This window comes from Triturus cristatus, chromosome 8, assembly GCF_964204655.1.
Source record: "Triturus cristatus chromosome 8, aTriCri1.1, whole genome shotgun sequence".
NCBI lineage: Eukaryota > Metazoa > Chordata > Amphibia > Caudata > Salamandridae > Triturus > Triturus cristatus.
Window position 1 is genome coordinate 1,481,959,539 of NC_140591.1, and position 16,704 is coordinate 1,481,976,242.

A 16,704-nucleotide genomic window follows, 5' to 3' on the forward strand; every position below is an offset into this window, starting at 1 on the left:
CAGACGATATAGTAGTAATGGACCTAACCCCTATTGGGTTGAATAGAAAGCTGACAACACTACAGAATTATACAGTGGGCCATTTTTTGAAAATAAATGTTTCTAAAAGTAACATTTTAATTATGAAAAGTAACAAAAGTAGAAAGTCATGTAAATTTAAGTGGCAAATTGGTCCTGAAAAGTTGGAGGTGGTAGACTCATACCTTTATTTAGGGAAACTTTTAACAGGTAGTACGAAGAACAAACCTCATATTGAACATAGCACTTGTAAAGCAACATTCCACGCTAATGGTTTGCGTATTTTCTACAGTGCTATGGGCAGAAGACATTTTTTACATCTATTGATGGTTTTTAGGGCAAAAATTCCTCCAACCCTGCTCTATGTGATTGAATCAATCCCCGTTAAGGACTGGAGTTTTTTAGATAGGATTGAAGGTCAGATATTACGTAAAATATGTAATTTTAACAAGTTAGTTCCAACGGCAGCAATTAGACTGGAATTTGGTTTGATAAGTTCCTATTCCAAGGTTTATAAAAGATTTTACACTGGGGATATCAGCTAAAAAATAGCAAGCCAGATTCATTAAGAGGTTTCATGTGTAATGAAATCTTCGGTGTTAAGGCAGGGAATTACTCTTTTTATCATGATTTTTTATTGGCACTAAAAATCTTTGGTATACAAGAAGAATTAGTGATCACCCTTCCACCATTAGAATTTAAATCTCTCTTAAAAACATAAAGTGGCAAAATCAGCTTTAATAGAGATACTAAATTTTGTAATTCTAAAGAGAGATTAAAGCTAATAGCCAGGACAAACTCACCGAGAGTTTCACAAAAATACTTATTTGGGAATTTAGAACACGGAACTCGACGTTTGCTCACTTTATGTCGTATGAATCTCTTACCTCTAAACGACTTAACAGCAAACTGGTCACAAAATTTGAAAAATGGAAAAATGTGTAATTTGTGTAAGTTGGGCATTCAGACCCTAGACCATGTTTTGTTTGCCTGTCCAGCATTGGCTTCGAACCGCCATCGTTGGGTCCGGTCGATGTTTTTACAAAATTGTGTTAAAAATGTAGCTTCAGCCCGAGATTATCTTTTTTGTCCAAAAAACAAAGCAGTGAGTGTAAAACTTTTAAATTATTTTAAGGAGTTTATGTGTATATTTTAAATTTTTTACATATTTTTTTAATTGGGTGGTTAACCCCCTCGTTTGTCATCTTCTTACAAAGTATTAGTATTTTCTCCTTTGTCAGACTGTATTTTGCACATTGATTGGCTGCTATTTACTGCTATTTTGCACAATAGGGATATGCTGCGTTCGTTTCCCACTATGCTTTTGTTGTTAACTTCAAAACTTAATTGAGGTGGGATTTTGGATGTATTTTGCACATGAACTGGCTGCTACTGAATTGCTTTTTGCACAGGTTAGGATGTGCTTTGTTATTCTTTTTTCTTGCTGCTATTTCCAAATTGAACTTTTAGCCGAAGCTGAACTTTGGACTCTATTTTGCATATGAACTGGCTGCTATTTACCGTCCTTTGCACATTCTAGGATATGCTCGGTTATTCCTTTCTCCCTGCTGCTAATTCTAAATTTATCTTTTAGTCGAAGCTGAATCTTGGACTTTAAATTGCATACGAACTGGCAGTTACTTAATGTCCTTTGCACATTGTAGGATATGCTCTGTTACTTCAGTCCTTACTCTGCTAATTCTAAATGCTATTTTCTGTCGAAATGGCTATGTGCTGCTGCCCAAATCATTTAAAGATTTTTTCTAAGCATTGAGGTTATGCTTATTATTTTTTCCTAAATGGACCTGCTCTTGTTCAATACGGTCCTAAACAAACGCTATCTTCTATAGTAGAGGTCTTGGGCCTCTGTTTCTGCCGTGAGCTAAATGCTTTTATTGCTGAAATCTTAAGTATTTTGTTTATTGGGATAATTGACAATATTGACTGATGTTATCTTAAGGAATTCTAACATTGTTAATGCGGGCCTCTGATAATTTATGACGGTCTGTGGAATGAGTTCTGTTATGTTTTATTATTTGTAATAATATGCATGTACTTTTATGTGGACCTCTTAGGAGTTCCAAATCTCTAATAAAATATTGATTGATTGAGTGAATGTATTAGCCCACGCACACCAGACCCAGCTAACAGCTTGACTGATTGGGAGCTGTCCCCAAGAAAAGGCAAACCAAGGGAGGATAGTGGCATCCAGTCACACTTTCACGAGATGCCGGGTAAGAGTTGTGTGCTCTACAGTGCCAAAGGCAGCCAGACCACTCCTGCCAGGACGTCACCATGACCCACAATTGCCAAAATCCAAAAGTGCTCATAATTCAAGCCGTGTCCTTCCCTCTCCTAAGATGGAATCCAAATTGCCATTGGTCGAGAGAGTTACTCCTTCAAGCAGGAAGTTTAGCCGCAAATGTCTCCAAAGGTTTCCCTAAACCTAAGAGGAGGGAGTTTGGGCAATAATTTGCTACATCCACAGGATCTAGATGGCCTAAAAGTAAAGCAAAGCAGCTTTATGCGCTAGTTTGTACTACTTTGCATCAATGGGTCGTACCATGGGTGGTGATGCAAATCTCTATCTAATAAAAAAGGTAGATATGGATTTGCGTCAAAATAATTACCAAAAAATAATTTCCTCTAAACTCCTCTAAGTTTGCATATGTGGTGTATTTCAGAGCTGGCATATAAATCAGAAAACTTTTTATCTATATCTGAGTATAGTGTTTTGTAACGTAAGGGTACTCTTACAGTGCAAAATGCATACGAGTCTTCACGCACACACCTTAGCACTATGGTGCAAGGATATGTGCGTGGCGCAAGGCAGCTAAAAGTCACCAACGGCGGTGGGTGTGAGAAACAGTGCCATATCTACATGTAGTGACTGCTCGGCTTCCTCCCTTTGAAGCAGCACAGCAATTGCCGCACTGTGTCAAATCCGGGTCAAAAATAAATTTGGGCCTGTGTGTCAAGGAAAGGCAAACTATATGGTGTAACTGGGAACATTCTATGGTAGTATTGTTCAACTATTTTGTAATTTTTACACCTGTTAGCAGTGTCTTGGCAAAGGTTTCACCCCATTGGTCTCAGTTTAACACCTACATCCAGCAATTAGCGACTGAAAGGTTGCCAGTTAACATTTGTAAGGGGCCTGCTACTGCGGGGTAATACGTTTGGCAGTGTATTTAGTAACTTTTGATCCGTTAGAGTTAGAAACACATTTTTTAAATTCAAATCTGTAGTTATCTAGCAGACAATGGACATATGTGGCAAATCCATAATTATGCGGAAAACACACTGGTCACAGAATTGTACAATTTTAGTGACCTTGTCTATAGTACAACAATCAGAGGTCCAACCCACCATCATATACAGGCACATGGCCCTCACCTCTTGCTGATCCGGTACTCCACTTCCGACTGCTTCTTCCCTGTGGCGACCACCGACCTTTGCAACTGATGACACACCGACAAACAAAAACAGAAGAGGAAAGTGACGAGTGACAATGAAATGTGGCTGATAAGTGAAAAACTTCACCAGCAAACTTTTCTGTAAGTAGTCCATGGAATACTGAGTGCAAAACGAAAATACTGCTATGCAGCTGTTTGTGCAGTTCGACCTATATTGTTACTTATGTCAATTCAAACAGTCTAAGACAAGTTGTCCATCGAGTCCATTGGAATAGGCTGACCTTGACACACACAGAGATACCTTCAACATTCCAACCGAGAGGGATCATTCCCTTCAGCAGATCTCAGTCATCATTAAACAACACATCACTGAACAAACAAATCAATTCACTAGAAAGACCAGACACATCAATACAATACCCCTGTTCACACATTAACAGGCAAACTTGGCACAGATGCCAATGTGAACAAAAAACACACCAGAAAGTAGCAGCAGCATACCTATTTAAAATTTCAATTGACCAGTTTCAGCTGGTTTCCATTGAACCTAAGCGCTGGCCTGTCAGTTATTTGGAAAAACAATACATCGCTATGGAGAAATGTTCAGTTTCATCAAATAACTGTTGATTGGGTCAATAGTTTTCACAGTTTTTTGGCTGGAATTATTACTTCACTGCTGGAGCCGCCCTTCTTTTTAGGGATGTACAACATTGTAATTTTCTGGTGACGTTTTGAGAAAGTTGTGAACATTCTAACTTGAAGTTTCAAAGTTTGTCACCCTTGCAAAATTTTACCTGAAGCTGCAAAATTCAGATGAAAATTGTTCCTGCACAAAACATTTGGAAAGGAAATTCTCCTACTAAAAGTGTGCAGTTGTGGAAGGTGCGGCTGGAAACCAACGAAAATGGCCTCCGGGCTTTAGTCCTCTTTGGCGGGTCTGGCTGTCTTCTCGATTTTCTGCCTCAAGAGTTAAGCGGCTGGATTGGTGGTGGTTGGCAGCGGAGCTTGTGTGAAAGAGGAAGAGGTCTTTATACCACATCTCTGGCAAAGTGCTTTGTAATAAACATCTGAAGATGGCTTCCTTCAGTGACTTTTGGACTTTCAGATTTCATTTTGAATATTGAGGCGGCCCTCAGCATTTTATTCTTCAACTCAATCACAAATAATGGCATGACTTTGTGGACATCTAACACCTGGCGGGGCTATAGTAAGGTCAATAAACTATACCTTGTGAATTTCGTGTATTTTGGGGATTACATTTTGTATCGTTATGACTGACGTTGTCGCCTAACGACAACACCACTTCATCCTTTGAATAACTACTGTATGTAGAGAGGTTATATGCTGAGCTTTTCTAATAACTTGTTAAGTCTCACATGAAGTAACTTATTGACAAACTGCTTTTTGGTGATCTACATTCTAACAAGCTTAGACAATTTTCATCTTTCTCATCATTTTACTAAGCCTTCCTGAAGTGATTGATGGGCAGGTCGTAAAGCGATAAAAACATTACTAAACCCTTGTTATATTTCTACAAAACACCTGGCAAAATGTCTTTCATAAAGGATTTTCAAGGTTCTAGGGATATTAATATTGACTCTTCTATTGCTGACGAAATGGAGGACATTGCTGATACGGCTACTGATTATGGACCTAAATAGAAATCCCATTATAGACAATGGGATTTATATTTCGGGGAACGGGATATCCACCACCGTTGTGACAGAGTAACGCGTCCGCCAAGCTCTAAATCAGTCTCTGTATCTCTTTGCACGCTCCAGGCGTAATTCCTAAAAGGGATAGTGTTTGAGTGAAAACTGATGTAATTTCTCCTCCAAAATTGCCGCTTGGAGAACTTCTGGATAAAATTAAAACCCCAAAGATTTTGTGGTAAAACAAACAATAATTTACCGAGGCTCAAAGAAAGGCAGTCTCATTGAGGAAAGAGATTTTCTATAATGAACGAATCAGCAATACTGAGGATTACACCGCAAAGGTTACACATATGCCCAGGGAGTTAGACTCATTAAAAAGGATAGATTGTAATTAGGAATAGGGAGAACAATTTCTATCTGTACAGAATATTGGGGAATTTTGAGAGTGGAGATTTAATCTCCTTCCTGAAAAAATATTTCCTAAAATTGTTCAACGTGAGTGAACTACTCCACCAAATATTCCGAGAGCACAAAGAGTTGATCCAAAGCCCTCCTCTTCCACCGCCAGGTGAAACCCCAGTGGTGTCATAATTTGAAAATGTACTGATTTCATGGCTGTTCTGTCTGCAGGTGAGTTTAAAAAACAAATTTCTGTGGTCAGGGCACAGGGTTTACTTTCCGCAGGATGCATCAAGAACTACGTCTAATCATACAGGTATGGCTTGTCTTAAATCTGGAGGTGAAATATATGACTGCAAGATCCAATTTATTTCAAAGTCACTTTTAAAGATAAAACAATTACATTTAAAGATCCTGTCAAATGAAAATATTTTACTCCGTGACAGAGAGCAGAGGATGTGAATCTTTTAATATATACATTCATTTATGTGTTGTATTTCCTGTTTGTCTTTCTAATCAGATTTTGTTCTAAAATTGTTATTCTGAGTTTTTTCAATGACTCATATTCTTGTCTTACAGGTCAAGCCTGTTAGCGGATCCATAATGGTCTTTATCTTTGTTTTATGTGTTCACACTTGATGGGGTTTGGTACCTGTGTTGTGGCATCTGATTATTCCTACCTTACTGGGTTTTGCCTTTGGTTAAGTTATCTTCATTTTGTTAATTGTTTCCCTTCTTATAGCCTCTTCTAAGATGTTATTTTGTGTTTCTCTACTGTGCACTTACAGTCTGATATTCACAAAATCCATATGTTGCAAATGGACTTAATAGAACGTATTTACAACTCGTCAACATGACTCTACACCAGGAGTATTGGCCTCTCCAGTGCCCCTGGAGTGTCTGTTAATCTGGAGAACAGAATAGATACACAACTTACCCATGGAGCAGCAATGTCTTTAATCGTCTCAGCTTCCTGGTTGGTGATGAAGTCATGGTACAGAACCACATATGGCTGCAGGCTGACAATCTCCTTTTTCACTGGCTGAAGCATCAGGTAAGGGCTGTTGTTTGTCTCCAGAGAACACCACAGGCCTGCGTTTTGAAGGTGTCTTGGCTGAAAACAATAAAGCAAACAAGCAATTTTAGCATCTAGGAAGGTGAAAGGTAAAGTATGATGCCAAATGAAGAGCAATCTTTTGGTATGCACACCTCATTGCCTCATGCTAAGTGTGCCACATTGCCTGCTGGGATTTTTAAACCCATACCTACAATCTTAAAGGTGAAACTAGAAGCTCCAGAATGCTGTGTTGGAGAGAAAATGAATTAGAACTGGCTAAAGGTGTCACACATGTATAATGCCAACTGGCAGCTAAGCAGATACAAGTACTAAGTGTCTATTTATTAAAGCCAGATCTAGGAGGCCAAGGGAAGGAGCAAAGAAGAAAACAATTTGTCACTTCACCACTCCTGAATCAGTGTTTTTAAATGTTTCCACAAGTGGTGTCTTTTCAGAAAAATCATATTGGTAACAGTAGCCTACCAGAAGACTCAATGTCTCGGGCTCACAACTTTTCTAGTACAAACCTTTTGTTGTACAAACCATTTTCTGATGTGGTAGTGACCATTGAAATGAATTAAAACTGCAGATGCTGTAATACACAGAGACCCTTGTTCATTCCTTCTGGAGTGGCTGCAGACTATGGGCAACCCTCTGAGCCCTGCTGACAACCCTGCCAGGGCCCAAACTGAAATCAAGCACAGCCCAGGCAAGAATAGTTGAAACCAGTCCCACACAGCAGGAGTCTCTGGATGTCATAGGATCACTGGGCCTTCAGGTATGTCACAGCAGACCGCCCAGCTGTGAAAGCAACACCCACCCTAGGCTGCAACCCTCCAGGAAAATACCAATATGACAGAATGGCCAGTCCGGCCCTGGCCCCTGCTCCTACCTGCTTTGAATGTAACCTCTTCCTGGCAGGCAGCCTGAGGAGTTTATGTAAAGTGGTTCCAGGTTTGTTGGCCAGGCGGCCACGCTGTGGATGAGTTGTAACTTAATAAACATCCCCTCAGTTCTCAATGAGTCCTACTTTTGCTTTGAAACATTCACATGCTTGAAAAACACACTTTACAAAAAATAATGATAAAATATATGAACCATTATTAAACTCATGCATTTACTCGAGCTAGCATTCCTAAAAGTAACAAACGAGCTTGCTGTGATAACCACGTGCTAGGAAAGGAAAGATTCCTAACATCACAAGAAATTTCATGAAACCACTATTCTGGGTTTTTTTGGTCCTAAAATTCAAACATTGTGGTCTGACCTGCTAAGGGCTGGACGAGATCCCATAATGCACAAGTGACTGCACTGCCCCAGTTGAAGATTCACATTTTCAGTTTAAGATGTTGAACAAGATTTTAGTGCAGGGAGGTCCTCTCCTTAACAGGAAGTTTATTTATTGAGTTTTATATAGCGCTGGCTAGACCTGGCGGTAAATGAGCGCTTTACATGAGGAATCAACATTGTTTCAGAACATGGTTACAAAGTTACATCAGTTACTGGAGCGTAGTTACAGGACTTACATGAGTCCAAAAGCATAACATAAACATGAGGTAAAAAATAGGCAAGGGGAGAGAAGATTAGGGGAGAGAGGGAAGGAATTGGGGAGGTATACGGAGAATAATGGAGGGAAGGAGGGGGAGGGTGTAGGAGGCACAACGGGGAGACGAGGAAAAACAGTGTCCGACGTCCGGCTGGGTGGGTGACGGCCGAGGGGTAAACCATAGCCAAACTTCTCTATAGCTGCGTAGGACAGCTCCACCGGTCATCGGCCAAAGGTTGCTCGGGGCACCGCAGTACATACAGAAAGGTTATAGTTTCCGCCTAGGGGGGGCATAGTCCAAAAGTTCCATTGAGCGCGCTGGTCCCGGTGTACGGTGCTGTGCTCTCGGCTGTAATGTGATGAAAAACCCAGGCCTCCGCTGTGTGTGACTCCTTTGTCGCTGTGGACTCTCTCAGAGGGGTCTCTGAGACTCCAGGGTATAAATGCTGGATCCCTCCCTAACAAGGGGAGAAGGAGTGCATTTGAAAGGGGCTCACTCATGGTGGCCATTATTAGAAAATTGGTGTGTCAGATGTCTCCAGTGGCGGCCATCTTAGAGTCAGGCATTGGGTACAGCTCAGTACACTCCTCACGTCTGGTCTTCACATTGTTCCTCTGTGGTCCCAGAGGTCTCCCACTCGTGACTTCCCTCTTATCTGGAGCATCCTGGGCCTCTGCTACTGAGGTTTGCCCTCTTTGGTGCTGCGGCTGCCGTTTTAGGGTCAGGCGCACCACAGGATTCCAAACCCGCTCCATGCCCGATGCTACCTCCTTGCCTATGCCTCACTGGCCTTGGGGAGTGCAGGTAGGAGCACTCCACTTGAAGAATGAAATGAAAGAACAGTAACTAAAAAACATGGTGGACCAGGGCATCTCCGCTTAAGATCACAGTAGCGTTGCTGTTGCATTATATTAAATGAGCCGCAGTCCTGGAGGTTTAAGTATGAATAGAATGCTCAAACTAATTTAAGAAAAATTTAAATTAAGCCACCCATTGTTCAGTGAAGATTACCTGGACTCTTTCAGCAGTTATAATTGAAAAGACAGTTAATAGTGTGCCCAGGCGAAGATGGCCACTACTAAAGTTCGATCAGTCCTCTTTCTATTTCTTTGGTGAGGGACAGATGAGGACCTCTTCTGTCTCGCTGGTTCATATGATATCAGTAGCCTCAAAATGGCTGGGCAGGAATAGACAAAAGAAGAAAATGGTGCCTAATCAGACGAACCGACAGTGAAATGTCTCAAAGTGTATCAATCTAGTTAGAATGTGCCCAATAAACAAGTTGACCAGGGTGCACCGGGGTGTCAGTCCGATAGCCCTCTGGGCCAGGCTGCCCGCCAAACAGTCTTCCTAGGGGGCAAGTCTGCGAAGTTTTCATGACCGTACGTCGGTCACATACATGGCCGTCTCAGCTGTTTCCACAAGGCCTTGTGGGCACAGAAATGATGCAGAGTACATCCTTGTCCAGTGAGACGGGAGAGACGCTTTGCGGAGCTCTCTCCATCCGTCAAAGTGAGCGAGTCTGGGGTGACTGAAACGTGGCATCGTCACTTACCCAAACTCTGATGCCCCCCCAGAGTCATCGCCGGGAGCTGGCTCCGCCACGGAGCCAAAATGAATCAGACAAAACTTATCAGTCCATGCCACCGTGGGCCATGCCAGGAAAGGCCTCCCCATCAGATAATGTTTGTGGGTGCACATCCGAGGCCCTTGCAGATCTCCTCCTCTCCAGAGTCAGAATGGTGGACGGAGGCTCTCCACTGTTCCGACGCGGTCGTCTCCTCTCAAGAGAGTCTGCCTCTGCACCAGCAGGCAGGGGACCGAGGCTCCACTGATCCGACGTGGCCGTCTCCTTACAGGAGAGAGGTCCTCTGCACCAGCATGCAGGGGACCATCGAACACCAGACACGAACGCTCTCCTCTTGTCCGGCGACCACGACTCGCATCTGTCCCTCCACGGCCAATCTCTACCAAGGAGAGACGGCTCTGGTGCTAGCTGGCTGGGGGACTTCGCCAGCAGACAAGACGCACCAGTCTCCTCCAAAGCACCGGTGACGAGGAAGTGTTGGCGATGCTAGTAACCGGGGGACCAATGAGCTTAGCACTTAGTGGAAAGGGCACCAATAACAACTTGGCTGGCACTTGCTCCAAACATGAAAGTGCCAACAGGTTGTAGAGAGCCCCTGCTAGGGGAAACAAATATTTCAAAAGCAACCAGAAGTGTTGAAAATAAGGTGAAGATATTGTTGCCTTCAGCAAACAAACATCACTAATGTGATGAAAATGCTTTCTTTTGGCTGCCTGGTCTGCAATTGCAGAGTTGGTAAATTAATTCTTGATTCGTGTAAATACTTGAAGAAAAGGCAAGGAACACAAAATATAGAGGCCTAACGCAAGGCTAGAGAGATTATAGTCAAAGCTATTGGAATTTAACCTCAGGGCATAGTTTATTTTCCTTGGGACAAATGTAAGATTGGACTCTTGTTGGTGGGTGAAAGGTATGGGGATTCTGATGACAACGTATGTGATTGCAGAGGGGAATGTTTGTGCTATGTCTGCTGTTGCTGGTGATCCCAAGGGTTCGCGTGAGGAAACAGCAGGCAACAGTGAATAAACCAACATGATGGAACTGGTTGTATATGCCTTCTGATACTGGTGTTTTGATCAAAATGGACAAGTTTATCATCCTGGTAAATCTGAGAAGAAAAATAGTGGAGGTGGATCCGGAGGAACATCTGGGTATGAAGATGATGATGAGGTGGGTCCAGTTTGATTTATGGAGACTATTAATGGATGGCAGTATGTTGAATGTTGATCATTCACAAGTGGTATTTAGCACGTGGGACAAACTCCTTGTTCCCAGAGTAAAGCGCCTGTAGGTGATTTTAGGGTCACTTAGATATATATGTTTTTTAAAGTTTTTAGAGGGGTAGCAATAAAAATATTATGTATACAATGGGTTTGATCGATTATTTTTCATGGTGGGCGGAGGTAGCATTTGTTACTAATCCTGTGTGGTTCCTATCCAGGGGTTTGCATCTCATATTCTTTGCCATAAAAAAGATCACAAACACAGTTGGCTGATGGTTTATCAGAGAAAAAACCTACTGATAGACTGAACAACAGAACAACTGCAAGTAAGTCACTTAGCATTAACCGAATGTGAGAGAAGGCTGCTTGTATATTCCACTGTGACAAGGTGAGGTGGTATCATGAAACGCTCAAGGTTCAAAGTATATTGAATTCTCCTCACACTCATGCAACTTCTACTGCCTTAGCCCAACATTGTCTCACGACATTGCAACAGGGAATGCAAGTTCTTTTTATTTAATTTCCAGTTATTTAAAATAGGCCACACCAATAAATATGAAAAGTTTTAAAACTAGTTTTAAAACTAATGTATACTTTTTAAAATAAGAATAAATCACAACGTACATGTTATGCTTTGTTGATTTATATAGGGCACTAATCACTTGAGAGGGGATCCATGTGCTTGAGCAGGTGTGTAGATGTGAGGTCCCCAAGGTGCTTATATGAAGAACCAAGTCTTGATCTTTTTGCAAAACTCAAGAAGCGAGGAGGAGACTCTGATGTGTTGAGGGAGGTTGTTCCATGTCTTGAGTAAGATATACTAGAATGAGCGACCTCCAGTTTTGCTTTTGCAGATGCGGGGAATGTATGTGAGTGGGAGTGAGGCAGAGCATAGCTCTCTGGAGAGTTGGTGAAAGTGTATGCGGCTGTTGAGGTATTCTAGTCCTCTGTTACGTAGGGCTTTGTATGTGGGCGTGAAAAATTTGAATTGACTGGGAATGGGGATCAAGTGAAGCTTCTTGAAGTGCGGTGTGATGTGGGTGCAGCGTGGGAGGTCAAGTATGAGTCTTGCAGTGGTTTTCTGAATTGTCTGGAGTCAGTGTAGGAGTTGTTTGGAGATTCCTCTGTAGATAGTGTTGCTGCAGTCCAGCCTGCTGGTAGTGAGTGCTTGCGTGATGGTCCATCTGATGTTCTAAGGCAACCATTCGAAGATCTTTTTGTAGGATGTGGAAGCAGGAGGTGCACAGTGCATCGACTTGAGCCGTTGAGATGTCATCTCGGATGATCCCTAGATTTCCGTCATGGTTTGTGGCTGTGGGTGTTGGTCCTATCTCCAATACCCACCAGGTGGTTTCCCATGGGGAGATCTTGTTGCCAAAGACCAGTACTTCTGTCTTGTCGGAGTTGAGCTGCAGGCAGTTGGTTCTCATCCAGTCTGCTACTATGGTTATGCAGTTTGTGAAGTTGGTCCTTGTGGTGGTTGTCTTGTCCATCAGGGAGAGGATGAGTTAGGTGTCATCGGCGTAAGAGATAATGGTGATGTCTTGTGATCGGATAATGTTGGCGAGCAGTGTCATGTACATGTTGAAAAGGGTGGGGCTGAAGGATGATCCCTGTGCGACTCCACGTATGAATCTCTTGGTCTCTGATGTGAAGTGTGATAGCCTGACCCTTTGGGAAGGGACAGACCTATTTGAGAGCAGATCCTTGTATGACAATCTCGTAAAGTCTTCTGATAAGGGTGCTATGGGAGACTGTGCCAAAGGCTGTGGAGAGGTTGGGCAGGATCAGGGCCACTGTTTCTCCTCAGTCCAGGATGATTTGCATATTGTCAGTGGCAGCAATGAGTGCTGTTTCAGTGCTGCATTTGTTTTTAATCCTGGTTGAGCATTGTCTAGAAGCTGGTGAAGTTCGAGGGGGGCTGTGAGTTGCTTGTTGATGGCCTTCTCAATCACTTTGGCTGGATAGGAGAGCAGGCAAATGGGTCGGAAGTTGCTCAGCTAATTCGGGTTGGCCGTGGGTTCTTGAGGATGCTGCTGATTTCTGCAAGTTTCCCTTCATACGGAAAAGTGGCGGACATGATGGAGGTATTGATGATGTGGGTCAGTGTAGTGCTGATTGGTGATGTTCCCAGGTTGTAGATGTAGAGGGGGCATGGATCCATTGTGGCCCCTGAGTGTATGGTCTACAAGATTGACGCTGTGTCATTTCTGGCAAGGGCTGTCCATTCAGTTGGGTGGCCATCTTAGTTGGTGGTGGGGAGACTAGCAAGGAATTCTCTGGGGTTGGGTTGGTATATGATGCTGCTGTAGATGTTTGTGATTGTGCTGTGGAAAAAGTTGGATAGGTTGTCGCAGAGTTGTTGGGAGGCCGCAATATTGTTGACAGTGGCTAAGGGTGAGGTGAAATCCTTAACAACCGAGAAAATCTCCTTGCAGCTTTCTTCGAAGCGTTCCACTTTTTTCTTGGTGTCTCTTATTTGCTGGTGATAGCATCTGAGTTCAGCCTTGTAGATAGTTCTGTCTGTGGTGTCGTGGCTGGCTCACTATTTCCTTTCTAGCTATTTACAGTGTCGTTTGGATGTCTTCAACGTCTCTTGTGTAACAGCTGGCCTACTTCTTTGTTCTACTATGCTTGTTGGGTTTGATGGGTTTGAGGGATTCCATGCAGTTCTTGATCCAGCTGTTGAAGTTGTTGATGTCCTTGGTGAGCTTGTCTTTAGGGCTAGATTGATCCGTGCTGAGTGCACTGAGCCAGTCTGCTTCTATGATTTTGCCCCAGCTGCGGTTTGGAATGCTGAACCTGGGCGGGGTGTTGACTTGAGGTATGTTGATTTGGAAGTGGATGATGGAGTGGTTGGTCCATGTGAGTGAAGTTGTGGAGTTGTATTTGAGGCTGTCGTTTGTGGTGAAGATGGTGTCCAGTATGCTGTGTGTGTTGGTTCGATGAGCTGTGTGAGTCCGATGTTGCTCAAGCTTTGGAGCAGGGGTCATTTTGGTCTTTCAGGTGAAAGTTGAGGTCACCGAGGAGAATGTAGGCTCTGGAGTCGATGGTGAGCAGCTCAAAGAATTTGATGATGAGGTTGGTAAAGGTGGCTTGTAGTCCGGGTGGTCGGTAGGCAAAGTCTCCGTTCAGAGTGAAGTTTTCAGAGACTTGCAGAATGAAGTGCAGGTGATCCATGAATGGGGTGGTGTTATCTGAACGTTGTGCATTTGATGGATTCCTTGTAGATGATAGCGAGTTCTCCTCCTGGCTTGTAACGATGATCCTTTCAAGCGATCTTGTAGAGCACTGGGATTACCGTAGCGATGTCAGGGGCTGGCGAGGGGTTGATCCAGGTCTCATATTTTGAAAACCGAGATAGTGGTGTTTGGAGTTGACAGCTCTATTTTGGATGGAGCGTTGTAGGCCAGACACTTGTGGTACTCCTCCTATTCCAGTAGCAGCAGCTAAAAACCTGGGTGTTATATTTGATAACATCTTAACTTTTGATGCCCAGGGTAACAGAATGGTAAGCTCCTGTTTTTGGATGCCTTTTCTCCCGGAAGAACTTTGGGTTTCAGTTGTCATTGGTCTCATCATCCCCCCTTTAGACTACTGCAACACCCTGTATTTAAATATCAACTAGTTTCCATTAAATAAGCTTCAAATCATGGAAAATGCGGACGCATGCCTGGTCTTAGGTGTACCTAAACACGTATCGGTAAGGGAAGGCTTGAAAAGTCTTCTTTCGCTACCTGTAAAGAAATGGGTGTCTTTGTAGCACTTTGCTTGACACACAAAGCCCTTTATTCTGAGGGACCAAGCTATTTTAGGACTGCCCTGAATTGGTATGCTCCCAGGAGACCAATGAGATCAACAGGGCGCCATGAGGCAGTTGTCCCGCAATGTAAGAAAACTAGTTGGGGGGGGAAAAGTGCTTTTACAGTGGCAGTGGCCATGCTGTGGAATTCCCTTCCTTTACAGATCAGGAGCCTGAGCTCGCACCTACTGTTTCATAAGCAACTCAAAACTTGGCTTTTCACAGATTATGCTTTCATCTAGGGAGTATGACTTTGGGTTTGCTTGTCCAGGACTGCCAGTGGTCCTCCTATTTTTCCTCCGTTTATAGTGCTTTGATCCTTTTCGGACTAATGCGCTTTAGAAATACTATAAAATAAATAAATTAATAAATATTTTGCTTGTGTGTTTGCTGAGTGATTCTGTGTTGAGAAGCATGCAAGCGAGTGGGTGTTGATGTGCGGGCTTGCTCTAGCTTGTGGTGTAGGGTGGGGGTGCAGGCATTGTTGGTGCGTGTTTATTGGTGCTTGTTTATTGGGAGGGGATGTTGAGGGCATTGTTAGTATTTGTTTGGGTGGGTGGCTGCTGGAGAACCAGCAGCGGTGTAGGCGAAAGCTCTTAAAGTGGGCTTGGCTTCTTTTAAAGATGGTTTTGGCTAGAAAACCAGTAAGGTCACTTCCTATCCAGATTGATGATGGGAAATTCAGTGATATCACTTCCTGTGTATGTGGATGATGGGAGATCCAGTGATGTCATTTCTTGTGCTGATGGGTGATGGCAAAATCGCCCCATACATGACTCCTTGACCTTTGCTTGATTTCTTTCATACATTTGTGAATAATTACAAAATGTGTAAAGTATCCACAACTCTACAATTAGGCACTAATCAGTTTTGATCCTAGATTATTTTCATAGTTGTATGGCCTTCTTTGCTCTTTGCCCAGAAAAAGTTAGCAAACTTACTGAGAGTGATTTTCTATTTGTATACTTCCTTCTAAAGCTTGCATTTTAAACTTGCAGAAACCACTCCTGATACGGTGACCGGAAGATGAATGCCATTGCTTGCATAAAATTGCTGATATTAATTTGCTAATTAAATAAAATAAAATGCAATCAAATTTCTAACAGTGTCGGTTTTAATATATTCTATAGAGTATTTTTGTACAGTGCTCAGCACCTCACAGTTTGGCTAATTCAAAGGTCTTTCCATCCATTCAGCCAACTGGGTGCCCTTCTGTTCTGGTTATGTTGGCCACTGAGCTTGTGCTCTAGATGAGAGCCCCGCATGCCCCCGGTACAGTGTGTTGGGGGCGTACAATGTATTTTATGCACTGTAAGATGCCACAAATAGTAGCCTGGTCTGGTGAATTAAGGATGTAAGACTGTTAAAACTGTTAGGACATCTGGTTTATTTCACTGCAATGTGACAGAAAGGTGAACTAAAATGTGTAGTATGGCCCTGTGGTTGTTAGAAGGAAAGGAATAACTCATTTCTATAGAACTTTATTGCATTCAACGGGGCATTGATCCTCATAGCTCAGAGCATCTCACTTCCCCCTCTATATTTACAGTCTCTTCCTGCAGAGCTGAAACTTTGCCTATAATGACACCAAAATCCATACATTTGAACCACCTAGTATATTTGCCAGGAGCTGGCAAATTCACATTTATTTGGAAATATTGATTCCCACAAAAGCGTGGCATTCTGATGGGGTGAATGCAACAAATCCCTCCAAGGGAGGACAGCAGTACCTGGGATCCTAAGGTCTGGCACAACCCTTCGTAGGCGTCTCTTGTCCTTAGATGGGTCACATTCGGCCTTTGCAGCAGCCCTTCCTTCTCAGCCTCTGGAGATCTCCCAGCAAGAAGCTTCTCATACTTCAAGACATTGCGAGCTATTCTTTTGTTGTCTGGATCTTATGCAAAAGAGAAAAGAAAAACTTTATCTGAAATGTCATACATCAATCAATTTCATTCACATAGAATTCATCTCCCCTTGTCATTATCCATTCCACAATTCT

At 42.8% G+C, this 16,704-nt stretch overlaps 1 protein-coding gene across 2 annotated transcripts in view; it reads right to left on the reverse strand.

Moving 5' to 3' along the window:
• Nucleotides 1–16,704, reverse strand: part of P4HA3 (prolyl 4-hydroxylase subunit alpha 3) — a 198,122-nt gene that overhangs the window by 21,115 nt on the left and 160,303 nt on the right. For both annotated transcript variants that reach the window (XM_085623338.1, XM_085623337.1), the window contains exons 6-8: nucleotides 16,436–16,599; nucleotides 6,426–6,602; nucleotides 3,415–3,479 (exon numbers count right to left, since the gene is read on the reverse strand). In XM_085623338.1, coding sequence (XP_085479464.1) covers nucleotides 3,415–3,479; nucleotides 6,426–6,602; nucleotides 16,436–16,599 — 406 coding nt within the window. The remainder of the gene's footprint in view (nucleotides 1–3,414; nucleotides 3,480–6,425; nucleotides 6,603–16,435; nucleotides 16,600–16,704) is intronic.